Below are 27965 nucleotides of genomic sequence, written 5' to 3'. Positions count from 1 at the left end.
TGACATCATTCAAATAGAGAGATTTTTAGTTCTTCAGGAATTAGTACATTTTATTAACAGGAATTTAATTTTGTTTAGTTTTTTTCCTGAATGTAATCTCTCTGGGTCTGGATGCTGGACAGACTGAAACAGGGGGAATACCAGTTCCTTTCAATAAGGAAAAATATCAACAGTGAACACATGTGAAAGCACCTCCAACCAGCCACCGACACCAACCGGTCAAACTCACCGCAAGAAGTACACAACATCCAAAGCTTACCAAAGTCACGGAGGGAGGATTGTGATAGGCAAAATCTTCATTTTGACTGATGCCATTATCAACATAGACTCCAAGAGATTAACATTTCAACCATCAAAATTTATGGAGAGAACAGCAGGAAAGGTGTCAGCATAGATTTAGACTTCTTACTATACATGTTGGACACTGTTCAAACAGCAGGCCTTCATTTAGATTCTGTTGAGTCTCCAAGTACTTACTGTTTGGCACAGAGCCCTTATCAAAATCAATAACATGGCCCCTTGAGTAAAGTTAGCAGCTGTTCTGGCAGGTAGACAGTAAAATAAAGATTTTGCCTTTATCTACACTACAGTACTTGGGGTAATTGTCACCTTCAGCCTGACCCCTTGGAGAGCCCCCCTTTGGGGTGCCTGGCCTCTGACCCCCCGCTGGGCCAGCTGCGCAGTAGCGGCCTCAGCACCTCAGCGTCCTTCTCACAGAGCTCTGCAAGGCAAGGCCAATGACATCTGGGGCTGTGATCCCATGATGACGACAGCACAAACCAGAACCTCACAGAAATAAAACAAACTAAAAAACAAAGGGAAAAAAAACAACAAAACAATGATAATAACCTGAGTGAAAAAGAAAAATGAATGGAGTATGACACCTCTCACCTCACACTCACAACCCTCAGTATCAATGTTAATCTAGAATAACAACATAAACTAAATTGCTCTAAATTCAGCTAATTTAAGATGCATATGGATTCTTATTTCTAAGATTCAAGCTCAGTACTGAATGTTTGTCTTCACTTTACAAATAACTAGCTGAGCTCTCCAACAATGATTATGTAAATTGATTTACCAGAAGACTTGTCTCTCTAACATTATCTTTCTTCTGACATTTTAGCCAATTTCATTATACAATAGCAAAACATTATTATAATGAAAATCAGGAAGACACAAATTGAATGGATAACAGAAAGATACAGTAACACAAGGGAAATGAGGAGCAACACACTCACACAAAGAGTCGGGCGCATCCACACTCAGAGAAATATACAGGCTGGTCTAATGATGGTGCCCCCCCTTTCTGAGTCCATGGCATTGGTTTTACCCCACAACACAGGACGGCAGAGGAACAGTCAGGCCACAACACAACCCAGACTCATCAAGCACAAGTCTTTTTTTTTTTTTTGAGGGGGAGCGCTAGTGAAGACCAAACTTACCGCCGGCCGCCTGTCACCCACCATCATTACATCTCAGCACAATGTCACCACATTCCTGAGGTTACACTTTCAAGGGGGAATTGGGACGGGGAAAGAGGGAAGGAGGAAGGAGGAAGCTCTTTGTAACATTTTCACAACTTGGGAAATGTAGTGCCCTGCACTGTCCCAAGTGTCGGGCTTGAGATCACACCTACAGGGAGGGAGTATACAATGGCAATAACCAGAATCAGTACAGTGTGGTATTGATAATAATAGCCACAAGCTCTGTGTGCTACTGTGTAAGTCAAACTTGAAAGTATAAATTAAAAACAGCAGAGTGCTGTCCCTTAAGGGAGTCTTTAACAGTAGCTATGTGTGATTTTAAGCCAAAGATATTATTAAATCTATATACAGTATGTAGTTGTAAAGTGTAAGATCTTAAAGTGTAGATCATGATATTGTGTTTGCTGCAGGGGGGTATCTGGATTACAGGAGCTTATAATGAATCAACATGGCAACCTCTGGCCATTGATAGGAGTCCATTCACGGGTATTGGCTGAGGTGTTGGACACTGCAGAGAGGTGGTTAGTTCAAGGAGAAAGCCAGAAGGCAGGGGAATTCTTATTCTATCCAATTCTGCTACTCGGTGCATTTATTACCCTTCGACTCAGACTTTATGTAATATTCAAAGTCATTATACCCCCCCTCCTCCCCCTCCCCCACTAGTGTCTGTCACTGAAATCCGTCACAGACATCTCAGCAAGTAATACAGTGTCAGTATGTACAGTAACTGCAAATGAATAGAGTGAAGAATTATCCCTGGTCTGGTCTTTCATACTTGACTGGCACAAGGAGCAGATAAGTCCACAGAGAGAGGACAGAGGCACATATCAAACATCTTACAGGTCTGAGACACAGGTAAACACACATCTTTGACACATTTCGTTGAGTGTGACTTGAATATGGTTGTGGTCAACGAGGCTCGTTATCTAATTCATGGTCCAAATTGTTATGTTTTCACTTTCAATTCTTCCTGGCAGATGTTTTCATTAAGTTAAGAAAACAGAGACCTCTGCTTGTGGCACAGCAATAACAGTGTTTAGGCCTTAATAGTTGTACATATTCAAGCATCTCAAAGTCATCAACAATGTAAAAACTGGGATTGTTGCTTGATGGAGTTGTAAAAGGTGCCACGGGCATGTGTTTACTTGATATGGACAGACATACAGTCTTGTAAAACACTGTCCTTACAACACAAGGAAATAAATGAAGGGTATTCTTGTTTGTACACAGCATGCCCTCTCACCTCGTACTGTATATACCATGAAGCAGATTATAGCAGTTTATAACCTGACCTTTCAAACCTAACCACACCCTACAGACAACAATTGGGTTTTAGAAACATCACCTCTTGTATCTATGTGGTATACGTACAACATATGCAGAAATTAGCATTAACACTGCTGGTTAATAGACTGTGTAAATCTTAGTGTTAGTGTGTTGCTGTTGGACCAGGGTGTGGTTGAGGACCATGTAACTACTCTTCTGATCTAGTTTACCACACACGGTAGAGGAAACGAGAGCTGGACTTACATCCACAATAAAGAAGTCCAGCCAACACCAGGCATTGGTGAAGTACTTGACAAAACCATAGGCGACCCATTTCAGCAACATCTCCAGGATGAAAATGTAGGTGAAAACCCTGTCGGCATACTCCAAAATGATCCGAATAGTCTTCCTCTGCTCGATGTACACGTCCTCAAAGGCCTGTGGAGGAACAGGAAACTCATCTCAACAAAGAAGAAACTGCACCTGGTGATTTACGATTCTGATAATGAAATTGTATACAGCCGTACAGCTCACTCCAGCTGATCACCAACCATGATTTACAACAAATACAATCTGTTCTCCATGAAATATTTCTAATAAGTCCACAGCTAATGTATATTTGCAGTCGCTGGTCTTATTTTTGTAGGATTTGAGATGCTTGAGAAAAGGGCCTCCCTCAATCCCCTGAAATAGATCCCATTCATACAGTCCATTAATCACACCCTTGGTCCCTCCCCCAACCAAGCAGCTCCGAGACTGAGCAACCAAACCGCCTGCATGCATCACTGACATTTAACACACACACACACACACACACACACACACACACACACACACACACACACACACACTGGTCTTTAGGTTATTTTCATTGAATCTTTATCCAAATGGAATTTTCTCAGATTAGTGAAATGTGTGTTCAGTCTTTCTCTGTGTTTTTGCAAAGGGTGCAAGTGCTAACACATGACTCCTTACCAGTGCACCACTACTAAGGAGGATCATGAAGATGATGAGCGTCTCAAACCAGTTGTGCTCCACAATCAAGTAGCAGGTTTTTCTGAGGAACCACCAGGGCTTCCCCCAGCCGTGTGTGATCGGAACGTCGCAGCACTTGTACTTGGCCACACAAGCTGTGTACACACAGAAGGAGGGACAACATTTAACCATAATACCGATATCAAGTGTTTGATTTGAATGTGTGTTGTACCCCTTTGTGTGCAGTTTTAACACTGTTTTGAGTGACTAGGTTAATCCTCCCTGTGAATCCTTGGGATCAAGTAGCAAAATATGTAGAGTGAATAAACAGGATACATCCTCTCCAGTGCTTCACATTTCTTAATGTGCTTCACATTAACTAAGTAACTTGATGTTTTTCCAATAAGCATATAAGTATTTACTTTGACCTGTTCCCCAGAGCTCTGGGAAAATGTTAAAAGTGAATTTCACAGCTTGTCTGAAAATCCTGTTGACAACCTGGAGTTGAACTGAGCCAAACTAATCTCATGGCTCATCTGCATCTTCAAAATGAGCATGGTAGATACAAAAAAAAATCTCTTTAGGAATTAAATTGCTAAAAAAATAAATAAAAGATTAAATAAATTGAACATATATCATCTCTAAAGTTATATGTACTCATGCATCAGTCTATTAGTATCATAGCTAGACTCAGTGACTGATTAATTTAATTCCTATGATAGAGTGATCCCCTCATTATGTTACTGTCCTTTAGCCTAGTGCCATCCTATCATTTCCACTCCGCCCAGGGGGAGCCTCTGTGTTGTCGAGTGGAGGTAATGGGTGCAATGGGAGCTGTGGTCTCACCATCTGTCCAGCATGCCTCTGGTTCCATGTATTCCTCCACTGTTTCCACCACCACCACCTCCTCCACATCTGGCTTGATGTCGATGGTGCTGCCCTCTGACGAACTGGTGTCATCCAGCTGCGCACACAGACATGCAAGTATAAATTTACATACACACACATATAAAACACAGGGGCGAAGCTTCAGTAATTCACAAACATTTCAGTTTTCATTTCATGGCTGAGAATCGATCACTCATGACGCCTTCCACGACTTGTTGTGTGCTACCATGTGTTTCCTGGTGTCTGTTTGTATGGCGATACAGTCTACAGTCTACAAATATCATGTTATTCCCAATTTGCATGGCCTCAGTCTCGAAATGCAAAAAAACTTGTACTATCTGATCACAGAGTTTTTTTCTGCCTGGAAATGGCCAACCATAACAACATCACATATCATCCTGACATGGATGGAAGTGAAATGGAAATATCAAATGGCAGATCATCTGCTCTGAAAGATTCCTAAATGAATTTTCTCAAAAGAAATGCATCAGCAGATATCCATTTCATCAACAGCGCTCCAGCCACTCCCATAGACTCTGTTGAGTAATAGAGTTATATTAGTGTCTGAGCAGCACAGAGTGGACAGCCACACCCAAGGTTTTACAGTCGTGAGAGACTGCACGTAGCCCGAGGACTACAACAACAGAAACACGTTGCCTCTTGGAGGATCAGCTACTATATAATTACATGTTGGCATTTTAAAAATAAAAGATTATTTTAATAAACGCTTGAGAAACTGCAGATCAGACTCTGACTAATGTTATTTTCTACATGCACCCTAATGGTTTATTAGTTAATAGTAACTACACACTCCACTCACTGACCTCTTTACTGTTCTCATTTTCCGACTCGCTGCTGAAGTCCTCTGTGTTGAGGTTCTCAAAGTCAGATTCTCCCACAGCTATGGGCACGCACACGGTCAGGTTGGGGTTGTGGATGAAAGACATATGGTCCTCATCGATCATGTACTTCCCCACGCTGCTGCCTATACCGCTGGTGGTGCCGTTACCATTCTTTGCATAGTCCAGGTCACGGTTGATGTCGACCCCGGTGTGATTAGCGATACAGTTCAGCTTCTTGTCGTACATGTCGTCCAAAGGCTTCTGCTCATCCTCCATTGGTGGTTTCTTCAGCATACTGGCCACTAGTATCCGCATCTTTGCTTTAAACCACGCAATCCCTTTCTTAATGCGCATAACTGAAATCTGGAGGTTGTTGGGCTCGCCGTCGTCATCTGTTGCAGCCAAGTTGTCAGCGCTGAACGAGCTCAGCAGCAAGGCAAGGAACAAGTTCAAAACCTTTGAACACAGAATAAAAAACAAGGAACTGAACATTGCACAATATTTTTCATAGATTCTGACCACATTATAATTCTTGTTCTAGTCTAAAATGCCCTGAAGACATGTCATTCTACACATCAAAATACCCTACACCCCCTCCCACTGATGTGCACACTCACCACCAGGTTGCCAATGACCATGACCATCATGAAGACGATTAGACACATGCCCTGGCCCGCCACTTCCATACAGTCCCACATGGTCTCAATCCACTCGCCGCAAAGCACCCGGAAGACGATGAGGAAGGAGTGGAAGAAGTCGTTCATGTGCCAGCGGGGAAGCTCACAGTCGGCAGCGATCTTACACACACAGTCTTTGTAGCTCTTTCCAAACAGCTGCATCCCAACCACAGCAAAGATGAAGACGATGATGGCCAGCACCAGAGTCAGGTTCCCCAAGGCTCCCACCGAGTTACCGATGATCTTGATCAGCATGTTGAGAGTGGGCCATGACTTGGCCAGCTTAAACACTCTCAGCTAAAGTAGAGTAGGAGGAAAAGAGTGGGTGGGAAATGATTTAGTCACACCATTTCAACATTAAAACTTGCTGCTTTCTTTCAGTGATTTTAAAATGGCATCGGGTGTGTCTGTATGTAAACTCCACCTGCAAAGATGTTGAGTAAACAAAGTTATCTCTATTTTGGTTTTGCTAAAGCGGGGGCTAAAGTGAGCATTTACCAATCGGAATGACCGCAGCACAGACAGGCCTTCGACGTCTGCCAGAGCCAGCTCCACTAAACTCAGCGTCACAATGAAACCATCAAAACAGTTCCAGGCCTCCTGGAAGTAGTAGTATGGATCCATAGCCACCAGTTTGAACATCATCTCCCCTGCAAAGATCCCTGTAAAAACCTGGCAAGTTGGAGAGAGGACAGATTTTAACCAAAAAATGTGGCTCAACATTTTTTTTTTTTGCAGGACAGTGAAAGACAGACAGATGAGAAATTTGTTCCGATCCATTATTGGAGCTAAACATAATAAATGCTGCATTCAAAAAATCATCATGTTATAAATTAGCCCTATAGTTAATGTATGCATATTTATGTATTTCAGCAGGGTAAATCTAATTACTGAAAGCGGCAGAATATCTAGTTTGTGTGTGTGTGTGTGTGTGTGTGTGTACCAGCTGCTCTGTAGTTAGTAGGGGTGAAATGGCACTTCTGTGGCCTCGTAACAGCTCTAATAAATTACCAAGGGTGATCCTCAATCATAGACTCCACATAATGAATAAATGCAGTGTGAGTACATGTAAGGTTGTAAGGTTTTTGTGTGTGCGCGCGTGCGTGTGTTAGACGATGACTCATATTGCATCAAGGTGACCTAGAAATGTTCACCTGTACCACCCATCGGCCTTTTCTGATAAATTATTCTGGAGCAGGAGTGGTAAATAACACATCTCTGTCCTCATAGTAAATTAGTACCTGTCTGCACTGTGAATAGACACAAACACACACACATTCACTCACTCTCACACAGACACACACACAGTCAATAATCTAGAATTGGACTTGTGTCATTTGAAACAGATGCAGTTTTGGGGACAACTGCAGTACTGACAGGTAAAGTAACAGAGTGCCGCCAACATTCAGATTTACTCAGTTTCCCCAAGAACGCCACTAGTGAAAATGGCCAGGTTGAGTTATCCGAGTCATGATTCAGGCACCATTTTAGAGCGGCTGATCGATCAGGCTCCATAAAATATTAACATGAGCCTCCCACCAGTCAGCCAACCAGCAGGAAGCCAGGCTGGTCCCACTGAAGCCAACATCAGCTCCACTCAGCCAGTAGAAAGAAAGAGAAACAGAGAGGGAACATGTGTGTGCTTGCACGTGAAGAAAACAATAAATGCACGGATACAAGGAAGCGGCGGGGGGTTGGGAATTTGTTTTTTTTTTCCCTTTCAACTCTGAATCGGCAATGAAACAGATGCCAATTATAGTCCCAAAAATAACACCCCGCTATTAGCGACTGAGAAGAGAAAAGAGAAGATTTGTTAAGGGCAAATCGGATAAAAATAAAAGAACAAAACAACCTGCCACTCACCAGATTGCCTACAGACAGCATATGCTCAAAGTCTGGGGTCATGGGGTAGTGCTCCATGGCCATGAAGAGGGTGTTGAGGACGATGCAGATGGTGATGGCTAAGTCGACGAAGGGATCCATGACTATGAGGTTCACAATCTCCTTGATCTTAATCCACTGGGGGCTGCACTCCCAGATCAGGAATGTGTTAGAAAACTTATACCAGCATGGCGGACACTTGCGCTGAGACTCCTCCAGTTCTGAAGACATAGCGTGGATCACACATCAAAACCAAACATACTTGCGTGCTTGAGCATACAGCATGCAATGGTATCAAATGATAGAAAAAATTGTATGCATTGTATGTATCTGGTACTTTTGGATATGCAAAGCAGATAAGCAGGAAATTCATGTCAAACTAATCAACCAATGAGAGCAGCCCTAGTTAAAGAATAATGAGAGCAGGTTAAATAGCTGGGTTAAAGTGGCAGTACCCTCCACTAGTGTGTTGGTAATGACGCTCATGACACTGTTGGCCCGCTCTTTCCGCCCAAAGGAGGTATTGAGCTGGTCCACAGACACCATCAGGGAGCCCGACAGCTTCTTCTTCACCTCAACCTCAGTAGTTGGCTGTCAGGAGGAGAGGAAGAATCAAGCACCCATGGAGAGGACATGAACACCATCCCACATCACCACCGGTGGCCGGCGGAGGGAAGTGCACAACAGCATTGGCAGGAAGAAGTAGTTGAGGATCAAATTTTTTTGGGGGGGTGGGGACAGGGCATGTTTCATTCTTTTCTATCTCAATGCTGGTTTCAAGGAAGATGTGTGTATGCTGTAAATGCATGCAGGTCTCAGCCAAAGTGGGAGCAGTGGTCTAGGGCTACTTGACCTAATTGTGTTCAAATGTAATTAGCTCATCCAGATTAAATAATAAATGGATTGTGAGATATTGTGCAAGGAGAACTGCTTCTGCATGAATGCATTTTCAGTCCTGTCATGCAATAATGGAGGCTTTGCTGCCATTGCAATATAATCATTAGGTTATTTTACAAAAGGTCTCCCAAATCTGGCCATTTTAACATTACTTGCAAATCGATGCTACTGTATCTTCCTACTTTGAAACCATACAACTTATATTGCAACCATCAAGTCAAGAGCATTGTAAAGAGATCATATGGAGGCAGGTAGTTCAGAGCCATCCAGTTGTCATGCACGAGCATGCTCCAAGTCAAAGAGAAGGAGAGGAAATTACAGACACCATAGCCATTGTTCTACTTGTCTATGTCATGCTTGTACGAATTTAGGGTTTAAATCTACCATGCTAACTAGAGAGAGACACAACTAATTCACTACTGTTGACCAGGGAGAGTTTGGAAAACAGAGAAAGATAAAGACAGACAAGGACAGCAGCCCTCCTTTGTTTCTTAAATTATATCATTGAGGCTTGGTAGGATGGTGTTGGTTGCTTGTGTATCTGTTCTGGGATATTATCTGTGCATTAGGGAAGCAGATAAAAATGTCTGTGGCTCTACAGTGCTGGTCCCCTCTGTTTCATCCGCCTCCTACTGTAGATCTACCCACACAGGCTAGCAGAGGACCTGGATTCCTGGAGGAGGAACACATCAACACACTGGAGCATGTTAACTCATCATTATATGCTGTTTGTTAACAAGAATTGTGTTATTATTTGAATGTGTTAAAACTTCATGACATCCATACAAAAAGCTTAAAAATGGGTTTGATCTATGTGACAAACTCGAATGATCAAATGGGGAGTTACAGAGTCACGTCTGTGGGATTAATGCCACAATGTATCGTGTAAATATTGTGCACGTATGAATAAATTTGATATGAACATATTCAAAACATTGACATTCATCGTTCAAATCAAACAACAAAATTGCCTGGAAGTCATTGATAGACCCAGTTTCACTAACCTACCAATTGCAGGGTTGGCTATAGTATAATAAGAATAAAGTTAAATTATTTCTCCATCCTTTGCCTACTGTCGGAGGGCAGCATACACTGCAGGGGCTGGGGGAGGGGAGGCGCGAGCGCTTAGCCAAGAGATACATACGGACTTGCAAAGATGACAGAGTAGATAGATAGAGAGCCAGAAAGAAAAAGAAACGGACGAGAGGGGGGCCATGCCTAGATAGGTCTACTCATTGACTTCCTTACACTGTCGTCAGTAGCTGCCTTATCTATTTTCACCTCAGGCAGAAGGCGTCCACCGGGCCCAGGGCCGATGAGCGACACCACGCCATTGCAATCCACCGTGCTGTTCCTTTTCCCATGGAAACCGCTGTAGCTGTTCCGCCGGTACGGGCTGAACAAGGAGCCCCGGCGCTCCTCGCACTCCTCGACCGTGCTATGCTCGTCGTCGGCAAATTCGTTCTCGGAGCCCACATCCTTACCGCGGCCCTTGAAACTGAAGATGCTGCTCTTACTGTTATGGCGGGACAGGAAAGGCGAGCCAGGTATACTGAGGAGGGACTGGAGGGGAGCAGGAAGAAGAAGAAGGAGAGGAGAGGAGAGGAGAGACATTTATGTGACTGATGTAGCCCTGGGTGTTCCTGAATTACAATTGATTGCACCATAATTTTTATGCTGTTTGTCATCAGTTCCCGAGGTCAGAGTGAAAGGCAACATCTGTGGGAAATTTAATGGGACCAGGACACTTTTCCCCAACGAGGAACACTCTGCAGGAGCAATCACGTGACTTAATAAACAAGAGGGATACATATAATTAGGTCAGTATCCTACACCGTCAAGGACACGCACACACAGGACAGAGCAGTTGAAACAACATACTGTATAGAGGAACATGACTCATGTCTACATCAGTCTGTGCTGCTGCCAGTATTGATCCGAATATGAATATAGCAGCACAGAGATCACACTGGCTGAGGTGAAATCATATTTTTTGACAACAGTTCTCCGCCTTTACAGATGATGAATGTAAAGTAAAAATGTAAACATTACACATCACATAAGCAATTTTCACACGAGGCCGGTTTGCTTTTCTGTCTTGTTTAGTGAACACCACGCTATAGAGATATAAAAATCCAGCGGTGCCCAAGAGAGGCCAAAACAAAGCTGCAGGATTTTTCCCTCTGAAACATTCATGCAATCATTGTAAATAATTCAGGACCTGGACATGTGCTTCTATATCTCTGGCCACTATAAGCTGCTCTGTATGTGAGCTCATGCAACACCACATTGCACAGTAGCAGCACTCTCAGTCTAAAATACCACACTAGGCCTACCTAACAGTCAAAAAAACAACTGAAAATACCTTTTGTGTGGCCACATTATTCACCAACATCTTTACTCTATTCATAGATATAAGAGGCATCTCTGTTGTTTGTTTCCATGGTTTTCTTGTATTTCACACAAATAAGTATCACTGAGACTTAAAAGTGACTTCAGACTTTCACATGTTCAGGTTTTGACATTTTTGTGTGCAAGATTTCCCCCATCGACTGAATAAATAACCCTAATTTACTCAAGTCATTCACCACTTTCATTGATAAACTCAAAGCAACATGTGTTTTGCAAAACAATTTTATCCTGTTACTTAGGATAATATATAAATCCTTGTGTTTTGGGCTGCACAAACAAAATTCTGTTTCATAAGTGGATGTGCCTGCACATACAATTGGGAATCTTTTTTCAAATGATGAAAAGTATTTGAAAGTATTTACAAAAAATAAAGAAAAAGGGATGTTTTCTTCACCTGATTCATAATGGAAGACTTTCGACCCAGCCGGTTATCAGGGAAGCGGAAGCGGCTCCTCTTGCTGCCATCGTCTGACTCCGACTTGACAAACTTCTCACTATCACCTTTCTCCTTCTCCTGCTCTTTCTGCCGCCACTTCTTCTTACGGTTTCGCCTCTCTTTGGCACTCTTGGAGCTGAGTTTCGACATCTCAGAGGAGCTGCACGACAGCCGCCCTCCTCCATCGTCCTCTACCGCGTCCTCTGACACTGTGCCCGCAGAGGTTGCCATGGCAGCAGCCTGGAAAGAAAAACAACAAACACAAGCATGAAGTCCTGAAACTGATATAACATGACAGAAGCAAGTATTTCAGTCTCCATCTGGCTCCGGACTGACCTGGGCATCTTCCTGCTGCTTCTTAAGCTGCTCCAGCATGGCCTTGAATTCCTCCTCCTTCTGCAGGGCCTCCTCCATGGTGGCCTGATTCTGCTCCTCATAAGCCATGGCCACCACAGCCAGGATCAGATTCACCAAGTAGAAAGAGCCCACGAAGATCACCAACACAAAGAAGATCATGTAGGTCTTCCCTGCTGCCCTCAGGGTCTGTGGGGAGGAAGTGCAGCCGAGGGGGGAGAGGGGGAAAAGAAAAACAGAGTCACGACATCTGATACGTGACCTAAACCCCTGCGTCAAGCATAGTGTCGACCTCACTGCACGTCAGACCTCACAATGAATCATCAGAAACAGACACAGTCAGCTGTTGATGGGGCAGAAAGGACAGGCAGTTGGAGTGATGGGACATTTGTGGGAGTTAAAATCAACTCAGCATAAATAATAGGGTCTATCACTTCCTCTGAACAGCAGATTCAACTAAGAAACACAACACACCTACAGTTAAACAATTATTGCTAATTAAAAAAATACTGCAACAGTGAAATTAGCTCAACTCTAATCTCAAACAATAATTAATTGATTTGCAAACATCTATTCTATGTTCTGCATAGAAAAAATCTTATACCCTGAGCTTGTTAATGTTGTCAGTCCAAGGTTGTGTCGTTTATCAGAGAGAGCGACTGTATATTAAGTTACGCATTTTGACCTACTTTTCTATGCACATTATACCAGGCAGCTCTCAGCCAAACAATTTCTATGGATTGGGATGCTATCCCCAGTGGAGATGAGCCTGAGCTGCAGAGGCACAGCTATAAAAATTGGAAATTTCTGGAAAAACCTAGGGAAACTGTTTGTAAATATACAGTTGCTACGTTCACTTCCATGCAGGTATTTTACGGGTTTTGATATGTTTACAATCAAATAGACAAATATCTTATTTTGTTTTGTTCTCCAAGGTATTTTAGAGGTTTTTAGTAGAACACAAGATGCACCAGATTTGAATTGAACTGTTCCCCACCCAGAAGCTCCCTCCTTCTGAAGGATAACTATTGTCTTCTGGGAGCAGAGCGGGGGAAAAAAGGCCTTCCTGGGATAGAGAAGTGAAATTCCCCCACACATCAATTATAGATGTAGTTGACATGTATTGCTGAGAAGTGTATACAACAAAACATTCTCAACAAGAAATGTCCACATGTCTAAAACACAGTCTCTCAGTCCCACACATGACTAAAGCTCATGTGTATAAAAACAGAGACTAATTGTCAGGGACGTTACTGGGGCTGAAGGATGAACAACGGTGTCCTATATTCTCTGCCATGTCACTTTCATTTGTGAACATCTGTCAAGAACATTCAAACCTAAAGACTTGTTTTCATTTCCATCATTTTTCTTAATATCCACTACACAATAGCAGTGAGAGTCTGTAGCTGGAAGCTGAATTTCAAAGATAGGACCAAAAATAGAAACAAGAGACTGGGTGCTCTCATCAGGTCTCATCTCCCTCATTGGCCATACTGTAATACTGAGCTGTTAATATTTCATACTCCCTTCCTTCCACTCAGCCTCCATGTGTGGAGGCAGGAGTGACTCCACCATTTATGACAAGCTACAGAGACAGACAGACAGACAGACAGACAGACAGACAGACAGACAGACAGACAGACAGACAGACAGACAGACAGACAGACAGACAGACAGGCAGAACGGGAAGATGGCAGACGAGACAAAGCTAATCAGAATAGGAATTAACACAGAGTTGTACTGGTTCTAGATTAATCCACCATTTCCTAAAACCTGGAGTTACAATATACTCAGAAACGTCATGAATCAGTGAAGGAGATGAAATGGTGCAAATAAACACTTGCAATTTTGAACAAATCAGAGCCTCAGCATAAATCTAGAGGACATACTGTAGACAAAATCTGTCTTTGTTGTTGTCTCGCTGGCTCTCTGATTTTGAGTCTTTTTTGAGTAGATTTAAATAAACCAAACTATTTATTTAGGAAGTGACAAAATACACTAATGAAGCACCCTTTATACGTACTGAGAGCCCAAGGTGTTGTATTTTACTGTCTAGTTTTGTCCAAAGTCCAAAACTATACAACAGAGAAAAGCAGAAAGACACTACATGTACAAAGCTGTAAACAGTGAGGCTTTGACGCCTCTGCTTCCGCTAAATAAAACATCTCAACATGACTAATTCTCTATTGATGGACTAATCAGGTAATCGACCAATTCACACATTTACTGTATATAGTTCTGTTATTCATATGCACCAGGATTTGAGTAATGATATGTGATGTATAGACTTCCTATTGAACAAATACTGTAGACATTTTGACATATCAGCTTTACCAGCATGTAAAGGTTTTCCCAGAAGTCCTGTGTCATGAGTCGAAAGAGAGCAAGGAAGGCCCAGCCGAAGCTGTCAAAGCTGGTGTAGCCATAGTTTGGATTCCTCCCAGCTTTCATGCATGTGTAGCCCTCCGGGCAGCGACTGAGAGATAGGGTGGAGAGGGAGAGGGAGAGAGAGAGTGGGGCACCCGGCCCGAAAATGATGACTCAGCATTATTTACTTACTGCATATTGTTATCTGAGTAAAGGCAGATAGGAGAGCTAGAGCAGGTCTTGGATCAGCACCATTCAGAGGAGATCAGAGAAGGCAACTCACCCAGAGTCAGAGCTGTTCCCACAGAGAAGAGCATCCAACTGGCCAGGCAGGAAGTAGAAATTGGCTTAAGAAAGAACAAATAACCATAATGAGAAATTCTGTCGCAGCTGCACTTGCAATGGTGTCTAAAATCATTCAGACCACGTTCTGACTTCAGTTAGCTCATGCATACATCTTCAATTCAGCACAGTTCATTTCAAACCATTTCCCTTTGTCTACCCTTTGCCAAAATGACATATTGTTTTTTTGTTGTTCCAGCATATGGGCTGACTCATATCCCTAGATCGCTGCCAGCTCACCATTGGCGAAGCCTTCCTCTACTTACTGTCGTTCATGATGTACTCATCCCAGTCAAAGCCCTTGCTGCCGTTGGCCAGGTAGCTCTCGGTGGTGTTGATGGGCCAGAAAACACACTTGTGGCGCAGGTTGCCCATGAAGAGCTGGAGACCGATGAGGGCAAAGACGCTCAGGCAGAAGACGGTCAGGATCATCACGTCCGAAAGCTTCTTCACAGACTGGATCAGGGCGCCCACAATGGTTTTCAGGCCTGGAGGGCAGCCACGCACACACGTACACAAACCATGCAGGTGATGCAGGAGCTGCAGTTGCCCCAGGTGTGAAAGACTGGACTGTCTACTTCTATTGGAAATGATCTCTTACAGGGAATACTGCAGATTGCTCATTACTTTTAAGATCTATCACTGGGAAATATCCAGTTTTTACTGGATTTACTGCAGAGTGGCAAAACTGTACTGATTTCATATGAAATGGTACTATATTGTTTAAAGAAATATATTTTGATTTAATGAGTTGAACGTCAATGTAATAAAATGTCAACATTTTTAACTGTGATAACAACTTTTTCTAGAGTAGAACTCACCCAGTGAGGGGGAGAAATTGATTGAAATAATAACTGATTTGAGCAATATAGATAATTCAATGTAGGTAGTAATACATTTTGGACAAAACTGACAGGATACGTACATGACATCTCTAGAAACAAAACAAACAGGAAATATTTAGGAGCCTTCCCACTCTTTTCAGATTTATCCTGACAGAAAAATATTGTAACAAACCAATTCTAGTAGATTTTCAACAGAGGAAATTTGCATTTCACTGCCAATGACAGAGATAATGAAAAAGAGGGGGAAGGCTGTAGAAAAGTGAGAGGAAATTCATAAGAGAGCACAGCAGCACAAAGAGGGGCCATGAAAGGGACATCGGCACAGGCAGGGGGGCTGGAAACCACATGCAGGTCATTTAAACTCCAAGGCTGAACAGGAGCAATTCAATGCCAGTGCCAGTGTGGCCACTTTCTTGAACTGTCTTGTATAAGGTGTCATTAGGAAAGCACTGACTCCCCACACCGCGACCCTGCAGTCTGTCTCATCCACAGGTTCACTAAAGACAAAATCGGTTTACCTTCCACACAGGCATCCTCTGGCAGCGTTCACAAAGGTCCGTGAGGAACTAAAACATGGAAGCAGGATGACCCGCACCCCCGTTTCTGTTTGGCCTCTAGAGCTACAGTGGCCTTTACCAGCTGTACAGTACAGTACATACTTTATCTTCCTTTAAAATATGCATAAGTTTCGGCTTAGTAAAAACTCCATTAGCTTGGCAGAGTCCAGTGAGACAAATGCAGGCTCACTCTTATTAAATTCAAAATGTCTTGTCCCATCCAGAAGAACGTGAGAAGGTCCAATGAAGAAAATCAACCTAACAGTGTGTTACAATATCAGCTGCACTACAATATGTCATTAAAACAACCCCATATCTTGCTCTAACGTGTTAACTCCACAGTACATTAAACATTGATCGCGAGATTAAAACAACTCTATTAAAGCTACATTCTCCCACACCGGTGCTACAGGCCTGGATGAATTATTGTTTAGTTTGATTTTGGGACATATGCCAATTCATTTTCTGGCAGAGGGTCAGATGAGCACAGATCGATCAATACCACTCTCAGGTCTGCAATAAGGCTACAGCTAGTTGCTGGTTAGCTTAGCTTGACACAAAGACTGGAAACAAGGGGAGGCAGTCGGCCTGGGTCTGTCGAAACTTGACCAAATCTACCTAAAATTATCATCTCTGAAGCTCAATAATTGACATGTTATACAGTAGCTGAACACATATGGCAAACTTCAACTGAATAGTCTGACATACAAGCTATGAAATGGTTTGACATTTATAAGTATGTAACTGGTATTACTAGATAAAGCCCCTTTATAGACCCCATCTTGCAATTCACGGATTCACTGAACAGTAACATTTTTTCCAAAAGCCTTAGTTCTAGGTTGAGGAAGAGCATTCTCACTTGTCTGTTTTTATAATTGTGTTTATGTAGATATCATTATAAAGATTACTCCCGAGAACAGATGGTTTGGCTGTTTTAAAAACACACAGAAGGTGGCTAATGGACTAAACACCAGCCTCTCCTCAAACATCAACCTGCCCTGGTTGATGTTGGAGGCGAGGCTGGTGTTTAGTCCAGCATGCCTTTTATTAACACGCTGTCTGAGTGGACAGTTAAGGACGAGATGAGCCACTTGATTGTGATCCATCAGATGCTTCTGCAAATGTGTTTTTAGCTGCACTGGACAATATCATTGGCCTACAGTCCAAATCTAGGCCATTTGTGTATTAAATGATTTTACTCAACTATTTGAGTTCAACTTTTTTTTCTCCTCAAAACCTTATTAAATAAATAAATAAATAGCTACATTATATCACAGATTAGCAAATTAGCATGCAACAATATGTAGCAACATCTGGCAACAGTCTTTCAAAAGTAATTGCTTTTTGTTTTTGTGGATTAACTGGTAAAATAGGTGGATTTTGCTCTATGAGAGTCGTACTTTCTCCTCTAACCCCCCACCAGAGCGTGAAAAAACATATTTCCCAAAATGTCACAGTTTCAACCAAATTAGATCCCTTTGGTCTGCACTTGATGAGTTTTCTTTTTTCAGTCTTAACAGTGAGTGCGCCATTTTAGAAAAAAGACCATCCATTCCATTGTGGTTCTTTTGAGTAAGCATGACATCTGTTCAACATCCTCTCTCAATGGATAGATAGATGTGCGGTCAGTGTCACTCAGAAGGTCAATAGGTCGTCCAACCATCCCATCTGCGTCCCCAACCTCTACAATGTGAGTACACTGCTTTTTTCCCTGCGTGGTATATCATTCAAGTAGGTCATAAAAAAAAGAAAAAGAAAAAGAAAGAAAAGCAATAATCAAACTAAAAACAAAAGAGGGCAAATCAAACTTTCAATGCCATTTGTCAGCCAAGCTCTTGTTAGGCTAGTATTGTAAAAGCAAGTGACTGAAAGCATCATGCAGCATAAGAGATATGTTCACAAACTAGGCTTGGCAGTCTTCATGCATAAATAATAGGTGTATTCTGTGGGATCTCTCTAAGAGCTATGTCTTTTCTTATATGGACATCAACAAATACCATGTCTGTTTTTGTTGATAATTTTAATTTTTTTTTAGTTTAGGCCTATAAAAGGGGATTTTCTGAATGTGAAAGCTGGTGAAAGGAGTAGGATAAAGCTAGATCTACAGAGAAACATAGCTGCCTTGTTGGAAATAAGCCTCATAATGAGAGTGCTACTGGGGCAGAAGAGAGTGCAGACACTTTGGATGGCCCTAGAGGAGACTGCAAAGCCTATCAAAAATGTATTAGTACCATTTTTGATAATTTTGGAGGAAAAATAAATCAAAAAATGGTTGTCTCCAATTTTTTAGTTGTTGCTTAAATCATAATCGTAATCATAATAGTGAGTAGAAAAGAAAGGGTGAGAGGATCAGCCTTAGTGTTTAAACTGAGTCTCACCTGGAATGACAGAGATAGTTTTCAATGCTCGGAGAACTCTGAATGTTCTCAGCGCAGATACATTGCCCAGGTCCACAAACTCTGTTATATATCTGAAATAGGGGAAGGATCACACACAGAACAAACACGATGACAAAAACCACACACGCCAAGAGCACGACACCACCGAACCAGGAGGAAACGACGCCACTCACAGAGCCTGTCCACTGAGGAGAAGGGTGGAAGGTAAAAGGAAAGAAAGACACACACACCTAACACCGACCCCGCCCCACCGTCCCCCGCCCCATCCTGTCTTACCTGGAATTACAGAAATTGTTTTCAATGCCCTCAACACCCTGAACGTGCGCAGAGCTGAGACATTGCCTAGGTTTACAAACTCTGTTATATACCTGCAGGATCAAACCACAGTTACAACAGCTTGTTATTTACATGCAGATATGAGGTGATAAAGATAAATTCACACACAGATGGGCCATGTCACAACTCTACAAACAATAATGATGTTGCATTTTACATGGTGGTGATGATTCTTGGACATGTACTTGCTCATATGGAGGCATTAAGTACTATGTGACATGGGAGAGTAACGTGGGAAAGACAATGGGCCATAAATTGGATGTTGCAGACGACTCCGGCAGATTGAGCGGGAAAAAGGTGAATGAGAGGAAAAGTTAGATGAGAAGAGGAAGATAAGATAAGTCAGATGTCAGATGAGGTGTGGATGTTGTCAGGGAGGCCGCAGTGTGTCGGATGGAAACCTTCGATTCCCAGAGAGAAAGACCAGAGGAGTCTCAGATCAATGGAGGAAACACGGAAGATGGGTTATCAGATAGAGAGGAAGAAAAAAGAAAGACAGAAGGATGAACAGTCATCTGTAGCACTGAAAGCTTACTTTCTTTACCCACCCTCTTTAATAAAACAATGGCAATATTTGCGCACATTTCATCATCCACTGACAGTTGATCACAAAAAAAAAAAATAATAATACTTACGCCATCGAAATGACCATGAAATCCAGCCAGTTCCATGGATCTCTTAGGAATGTAAACCCGTCTATACAGAATCCTCGTGCTGTGATTTTTACAAGAGACTCAAACGTATAAATTCCTGTGAATGTGTACCTGAAAGACAAAAGCGTTGACAGAATCAGTTCACCAGGCTGGATCAAAGCGCACTCATATCTGAATGTCTGCACCCTTGTTAACTGCTGAAACATTTCAGGAAATGACAAAGTTGAGTGTAGGGCACAGGATAAATTTGGAAAGCTTAAATCAAATTAAACTCTATAATAAATTGTTTTTTACTTTAGCACATTAGCACTGGTGTTAGCCCCAGGTTGTGCGTTTAACACGTTTAAACCATCTTAGTTTAGCATCTTCATGCTAAATAGCACTAAACACGAAGTACAGTTGTGGCTGATGGGAATATCATTAATTTTGCAGATATTCAGTCATAAAACAATGCATTACAAAATTTAGTTTGGTTACAATTCACCCTGAGGGGAATGTGAATCGAAATATTATGCCTACAATTAGAGTAGAGAGATTAGTTGTAAAGGTTTTTCATGAGAAATCCTCAGTGTGGCACTGCAGCATTCATCCTCTGGGGATCATGAATGTCTTTTACAAAACTTTACGACAGATGTTGCATGTTGATTTTATAGCAATAAATTATAAAAGAATAATATGTTTTTTCTCCTTTTACATTTTCTTTTTCAATAATGTATTAACATTATCAAAGATATAAAATACTTTCTATTTGCATTAGAAGTCAGAACAATTTTCATCCAAGTGGTTAAAGAAGCCTTTATAATTGGACACAAACTGTTAGTATGCATTCATGCAATCACAATTATGGATATATTAAAAGTGTACTTACTCTACTTGTTTTGACCACTCAGGAGGATCACTAAAGGTCATGAATATACAGTTGGTCAAAATAGTACACATAATGATCATGCTGAAAAGAGTGGGGAGCAGGTTAAGGAAAATGAGGACAATAGTAGAGGCAAACACAAATCACAAACACAACAGACATTATCATTATCAGCATCAAGGAGACAAGATATCTACTCTAACTACATTATGGATGTCACGTTCTTTGGTCCAGCCAGCTCTAGCAGCTCCAACATGTAAAGGGTTACAGTCATAAAAACCAACTCATAGCACTTAGCAGAAGGTGGTTATGTTGTGTCCAGTACCACAAAGGCCATTATGTTACCCATGAAATATTTAAACGGTATATATTTAGTGAAAATACAATAGCATGACCAAAAGTACAGCATGTTTTAAAGCTGCAAGGTTCACAGTGCAGAGAGGTTTACATTCAGAAGAGGGAAAGAAAACCTCAGAATTAGCTGTAAAGGCAGCCACAGAGGTCACTTATAGCTCTAGCTTGTGGCTATGAGTGGGTGGATACTGGGTGAATGTAGGGACAGAAATATTCTGTATTGTTAAGAATAGAATATACAAGAGGTTTGGGTTTAAGCTTTTGTTATTGCTAGTGTTGCCATATCTGACAATCACCTATTTGCACACTTTTTTTTGACAAATGTGTCCGGATAAGGAAATGGCTGCTTGGCAACAAGATGAATCTTTGAAAATCTTCAAAGCAGAGAGTACAACTCAGCTGATATTGGCTTTCTTTGTGTTTCTTTAAAGGGCCTAAAAGTGGCAGGCCCCACCCACATTAGTATATCACCCAGCATCCAGTAGCCCTGGCTGCTTCGCTTAGCCGGCAGTCAAATAACCCAATCCATCACTTTAAGGGAAGCACTAAAACTGTATAAAGCACCATTGGTTCAGGTGCCTGGTGCACAAACTGGCAATGAAGAAGAAAATAATGAAAAAGAAATTATATAAGAAACATGATGTCTCTGGTTCTGCTGCATCATCAGCGCTGATGAGGGGTTTCGGTAACATCTGGGGATCCGTGTCAATGTCACTTTCACCATGTGGTGAATCAATAGGCAGATCTGACCTACTTTATGGAAATGGTTTATCAATAAGAAGAAGAAAGAAAAAAAAACTTTCCATCCACCTCAAGTCTTTGTGTGGCAGCTCTCTGATGCCAGTGTTCAACCACAATGGGCTCATTTAGGAGGTCTACCTTGGTTTACTGCTGCTAAGGGTGACTCATCATTTGTGTGAGCCTCAGTGAGAAAATGGCTACTGTACAACTTCCTGTATTGGCCTCCATGTAAGGAAGTCTTCTGTCTAACATCCTGAGCGTCTGTATCTCTCCTGTAGCATCAGTCACTTGAAACATCAATAGCTGAGTGGTAAGACAGAACATTTCATCATGAATAATACACACGTACAGGAAACTCAAGTCTCTGCTGTTAAGACACTTTTTCAAAGGATATGAATGTATCAAAATTTTAATAGCTATTCGCCTAGCCAAATTAAAAGGACTTATGAAGTACAAGGCAGGTGTGGCACTAAAACGGAAGATTGTCTTCCCTTTATTTAGCACTATAAATGTCTGTGGAGAGAAGAAAAGGAGAAAGAGATAGTGTTAAAAAAAAAATCAGATAGAAGGACACATACAAAACAGATTGTAATTAAAAACATTTACTAAAGGCAACTACATTTGTTACAAAACCTAACACGCATATTCATATACATGAGGTTATTTATAATACATGCATTAACTCATAAAGTAGTTCAATGTGCATTTTGTGTCACATAAAATGAGCCGTAACACGTTTGAACAGTAGGAAAATGGCTGCCAGGATGTTTCTAATGTTGGTATGTTGTCCCAGTCACTCAGCGCTACCCTGCCCATCACGGCTTTGGTGGTTTCAAGAGAAGGAAACGAGCAAAACCGAGGGGAGCTGGCAAGCCTCTTTCTGTGGATAACCTCATAATTGTTTAAATAAAACATAGCGATTTGCATGAAACTTTAATGAGACTCTGTGCATTTGCACAAGTGATATGGGCCCTTGTGCTTTTAACAAGGCTTCCCTCACTACATTAAGCCCTGCAGAGTCAAGGCTGGAGACGATGGAGTCAGGAGGGAGGAGGTGGAGGAACGAGGAGGAAGAGAGGGAGGAGACGTACAGTAAGAGACCTCATGGTAGTGTCACATGACTGTGACATGTATAACGTGCCCTTCCAACAGAAATGGGGTGTAAGATGTTGTTAACAAGGAAAATAAGCATCTCGCAAAGAAACATGGAAGCCGAAGCAAAGAGCATTTCTGCCCGGAGGACGAGACACACTTCTGTCACACGACCCTCTGATATTAATTTGACGGAAATCTACACACACATCTCAGAATGAGCCAGTTCAGTCTAACATTAGATAATCTTACTCTCCGGTTACTATTCTGGGTCAAAGTAGCAGCAGCAGCCTCTCCCCTGAGTGGTAATACTCTCATATATACACTGTAAACATTCCCAGTCAGCACCACGGTCAGCCTTAATGACACACTTGGAAATGTCCCAGTTGCCAGTAGCATGGCATTTCTGTTAAATACAGTCAACACACACGCACTCACACATATACTGTATATTGTGTGCACATGCATGACCGACACACATGAACTACTGTGCACACAAACAGCATGCACCAAGCTCTGAAATGAGCAACCAATGTTGTCATCCAAACACACACACACACATACACACATGACTGGTATGTATGTATGGAGTCTTTTTTCATAACGCATGACTAAACTGCTGCAAAGCTACTGAAAATTTCATAATCCAGAGCGGAGAGGAGAGGAGAGGAGAGGAGAGGAGAGGAGAGGAGAGGAGAGGAGAGGAGAGGAGAGGAGAGGAGAGGAGAGGAGAGCAGGAGAGAGGGGAAGCAGAAAACAGGGGGAGATGGAGAGCGGGAGAAGCAGGCAGGCAGCAACTGTGGCAGCAGCAGGCTGAGGAGAGGCAGGACAGAGGGAGCCAGAGCGAGGGAGCTGGGCAGAAGATGGAGAGGAGGAGGGGAAAGGGGGGGATGGGCGGCGGAGATGAGGAGGGAGAGAGCAAGCGAGCGAGAGAGAGAGAGAGAGAGAGAGAGTGCGGCTTCAGCACAGAAGCTCCAGCCATGAGGCAGGGCTGCAGCATCTGTGTCTGTGAGGGCCACAGCAGCAATTCAAAGAGCCCCCTTCTTTCAACCCTTGTGGTAAATGGCCGCTTTATGGCACCTTTAGCCTAAGAGCCTCACACACACACACACACACACACACACACACACGCATTAATGCATCAATTGGGTTAGGGCTCAGCTGCCATGTAGGTGCTTACTTGTTCAGGTTTGCTTTCTTCTAGAACTACTATCATCTATCTTAATGTGTACAACCTGGGGACAAGTAGACATGTTCTTTAAGATTAAACTGTTTCCGTCATGATCAGACTAACTGTCCCCGAGATGATAACAGAGTTCAAATTAATCTGAAGAGGACGTATGACATGGTTCCTACAGCTTAAGCCAACTTAAATTTAAGACTTTTAAAGATGTTTTTAATGCCACTTGAAATTAAATTTAAGACCGACTTCACAATAAACACAAATCACACACATCTATTATATAGGGTTAGGGACAATTTTACCCACTTTCCTATGTGGTCCAAGGTAAAGTGACTGCTACATGAATGATTGGGGGGGGGGACTGATTTGGGAGCTGGTGGCGGTAAGAAATTTAGTGGTGACGGCCGCCACTAACTTCTCTATGTCAGAATGTTACCAATTATTTTGAGATTTGAGACTAATTATAATCATAAAATCCCACTTACCAAGTGTTAACATTTTTAAGACCTTTGAAAAATCGATTTAAGACATTTTAATGCCAATTAAGGCCTTGTTTTTAGATTAATGAATTCAATGCCATTTAAGACTTTTTAAGGATCCGTAAGAACCCTGTATGAGTTGCCTAACCTTGTTCGCAGATTTTATTTTTAATAATCAGTTGATATCAGTCCCCTCATTCAGGTTCTCTCTCCTTTTTTTGCACCTTCGGGTCTTCCCCAGCAAAACACATTTTACTGAACCTCGCTGCAGCGAGCAGGAGAGCAAGTGCACTCATGCATCCTTGCACATGTCGTCCATTTCATCCCTGTCCTCACTTCATCTCTCCCTCCCTCCCTTCCTCTGTCATTCTCTTTCCCCTCTCCTTGAAAATGATCTGTTCCACCGGCCTTGTACGCCAACGCCAAGCTCGACCTGGCCTGGTTCAGCATCAGCGTTGCCCGGCCCTGCCCAGGCCACCACCTATAGGCGGGTAGGGCTCGATGCTGCGTCACCGCCCGGCCAGCCTGCCTGTCAGCAGCCAGCCCTCTGTTTAAACTATGACACCATCTAAAAGAGCCACAACTGAAGATTTGCGATGAAGAAGATGAACACGTCTCCTTTATCGTTAATTCCCACCCCCCTCCTTCTCCCTGCGAGGAACGCTCCCAGAGCGACGTTCTCCCATCAAGGTCACCACCTGATCTGACGTCACGGCTGCTCGAGCTGCCAGATCCAAAGCAGCATCGGCTCCCATTGGCATTAGAACGAGACTAGATCGAGGGCCATAATTAGATTTGCCTGAGCCGAGCGCTGACGGGACCGCTGGAGAAGACAGGTGCAGAGGCAACAAGCACAAACACAAGAAGCAGAAAGAAGCTTCGCAACACTTGTGTGTATCTGTGCCAGTAAGGTGTGGGCATGTGTGCAACAAAAGACAGTTCCTGAGTTAATTTATCAACTGTCCTGTGTATCACTGGACATGTTTTTCCACGTGTCATTTGAATCGTGTCTCTTTCTTGTGCGCTGGACTGACGTGTTACATAACAATCAGTGAGCACTGAGTAAAGACATGGAGGTATGAGACAGAGACAGATGGAGAGAGAGGGACGCAGATCCTGTGCACCTAAATCAACACACACACACATTTTCTAGACCATTAATGATGGTGACGTTCACAGTATGCTGTGAGGACTGGCAGGGTTACACAACATTGTTGTCATAAAGGCATCAGTATGTAAAAGAATATGTGATAGGAAGGAGACCATTTTGAATAAAAATGCCAATTTTGTTACATAATTCTTTGTTAAAAATAGACAACAAATGATGTTACCAGGGAAGGAGATTTTAGCCTCGCTGCTGAGTCCTGTTATAAACACGGCTGATCTCAGTACACTTTGCATCTTGATTAATGGACAGCCATTTTATGCTAAAGTATTCTTGCATCTTCTTAAAGTAACAAACAGGTTTACAGAATACAGGAGCTCTACAGTGCACAGATGGCTCAGATTTTTCAAAATGGCTGCACATTTCAAGGAAGTTTTTAACTTTCCAGAGCCTCCATGTCACTCTCTATCAATATCTGTTAGATATGGATTTTATTTATATGGTTTTTTTGGGGTTTTTTATCCGGAAGGATGATTCTTTCAACAAGGGAAAGACGACCACATGTGAAATGACTACAATCTCCTTTACAGGTTTGGTTGACAGGTACACATGACCATGATACTCAGAGACTCTCAAGGTCACCCAGCCGTCTTCACACAGAGCTTTAGACATGACAGAAAACCCCAGAGAGACACGTGTCTCCTTTAAGACAACCAGAGTCCTCACAGCCTGCTGCTGCTTTCCTCTCCTGCCACAGATTAATTTTGAACAATTAGAAAAGTCCGTCATCTGGAACAACAGTCTTTCAACAGCTACCACATCTGACCTTTTCCCCAAAGCCCTGTGAGCACATCAGAGATACGCCAACGTCCCACTCAACAGTTTGAGTGCCTAACTCTTACCTTCCCCAAAGGCCTTTAAGGAGGAAAGCATAATTACATTCTGCAACCTAATCATAAAATTAAGATAACTGTAAACACAGCACAACTGGAAGCCAACGTCACAAACCACACATCTCCATTTTGCCCACGTGGATTCCAGCCATTATCTGTGATTCATTTTGACGTCATGAGGCTGCTACTGGCCATGATCTGAAACAGTCATATGCACGTCTGGGCCTGACAACTGTGCATCAAACACAGAATGTAAGGTGATCAATTAAAATCACCAGACTGACTAAAAAATGTTTAAAAACTAGCACAATTGAAATGACAAGTGTTCCTCTAAAGTTACAATCACAAGGGACTTGAATGCTCTACATATTTTGTTTCGTAACACTCAACATACCAGGAAATTGTTGTTTCCCGTTGTTTCTAATTTAAATGAAAAAGAACGATTAAAGACAAAGACATGTATGTTAAATCTCAAACAACACTTACAGTATTTTGATAAAAAGGGAAGAATCTTCTAACAGGGTTAAAGGCAAAACAATACATTGAGAAGTGGCAATGATGTCACGTTTTGATATTACAACTAATATCATGGTTGTAGTTTGAGATTTTGAGAGTCTGAGGAAGTGGGACAAATACCGTCTATAAACTGTACTGGGCATCGTTAAAACATTTCAGCAGTCAATAATATTTCTTTGTGTCAGGATAAATACTTTGACAGACACAGCTGTCACACAAAAAAGCATTTTCTATATTCTTTGAATCCAACAGACACGTTTTGGTCCGTGCTCATGTTCGAGGCCCAGTTCCAGTCAGAAGCATCCTGGGCTTTAAACAATTACTTTGAGTTGAGTCATTATGGGTGCACTTATGTGTGTTTGTGTGTGTGTGTGTGTGTGTGTGTGTGTGTGTGTGTGTGTGTGTGTGTGTGTGTGTGTGTGTGTGTGTGTGTGTGTGTCAGGTCTATATGAACTCACTTTTTGAGAGTTCAGGTAGTATGGGTCCAGGTCCTCCAGTGGTACCGCCACCATTCCTTTAGGGATGTCCCCGTAGATGTAGGGCAGGCTCTTCCCCGCCTCCAGATCGCTGTTGGGCTTGGGCTTGTTCTCGTCATCGTCGTCGCGGTAACTGCTGTCCTGCTTGGGTGGTTTCTTCTTCTTCTCCTCATTGATGCGCTGCTCAAGGCCAACCAAAGATTCCAAAGTAAACTTCTTGAAGCTATCAGGTCCTGGCGGTAGAAGGGGTGCAGCCATGTTTTCATCCTGCAGCTACTTGGTCTTTAGGTTTGTACCATCCACAGTAGCAGCTCTGCAGGAGACGCAGAAACAAAGAGGACAAGTCAGCCAACAGTCCATCCTTCACTGAGATCACGACTTACAACGTTTTAATATAAAAAATAAAGCTCACATCTCATGTTATTGGTTCTTTATTTAATATCAGCAAGAAAAATAAACCTGTGTTAAAATATTTCTTGGTTAGGAACATGTATAATGAAAATCACAAACATTCTGGTGTATTCATGTTCTCTCATTAACATTTCAAGTGATGAAGTCCTGATGATTGAAATTTGAGTTGAATGTAAAAATGCAATATATCCATTTTTGCTTTAGATAACATTAAGTATTACAAAAATGGCTACCTG

The 27965-nt window shown here is 42.3% G+C and overlaps 1 protein-coding gene across 1 annotated transcript in view; it reads right to left on the bottom strand.

Moving 5' to 3' along the window:
• The window catches only part of scn8aa (sodium channel, voltage gated, type VIII, alpha subunit a), a 43074-nt gene that overhangs the window by 11717 nt on the left and 3392 nt on the right, over window positions 1-27965 (bottom strand). The window contains exons 2-20 of the mRNA XM_085781881.1: window positions 27301-27631; window positions 21970-22087; window positions 20483-20573; window positions 19597-19725; window positions 18605-18696; window positions 15091-15312; window positions 14766-14829; window positions 14450-14591; window positions 12098-12304; window positions 11720-12001; window positions 10162-10476; window positions 8472-8607; window positions 7999-8237; window positions 6634-6807; window positions 6076-6432; window positions 5441-5914; window positions 4575-4692; window positions 3729-3883; window positions 3018-3191 (exon numbers count right to left, since the gene is read on the bottom strand). Coding sequence (XP_085638007.1) covers window positions 3018-3191; window positions 3729-3883; window positions 4575-4692; window positions 5441-5914; window positions 6076-6432; window positions 6634-6807; window positions 7999-8237; window positions 8472-8607; window positions 10162-10476; window positions 11720-12001; window positions 12098-12304; window positions 14450-14591; window positions 14766-14829; window positions 15091-15312; window positions 18605-18696; window positions 19597-19725; window positions 20483-20573; window positions 21970-22087; window positions 27301-27576 — 3765 coding nt within the window. The 5' untranslated portion in view covers window positions 27577-27631. The remainder of the gene's footprint in view (window positions 1-3017; window positions 3192-3728; window positions 3884-4574; window positions 4693-5440; window positions 5915-6075; window positions 6433-6633; window positions 6808-7998; window positions 8238-8471; window positions 8608-10161; window positions 10477-11719; window positions 12002-12097; window positions 12305-14449; window positions 14592-14765; window positions 14830-15090; window positions 15313-18604; window positions 18697-19596; window positions 19726-20482; window positions 20574-21969; window positions 22088-27300; window positions 27632-27965) is intronic.

The sequence above is a fragment of the Trachurus japonicus genome, chromosome 7, assembly GCF_045865225.1.
Source record: "Trachurus japonicus isolate A0001 chromosome 7, Traja_1.0".
Lineage (NCBI taxonomy): Eukaryota > Metazoa > Chordata > Actinopteri > Carangiformes > Carangidae > Trachurus > Trachurus japonicus.
Note: the sequence above shows the minus strand (reverse complement) of the source record. Positions and strands in the feature narration are given on the sequence as shown.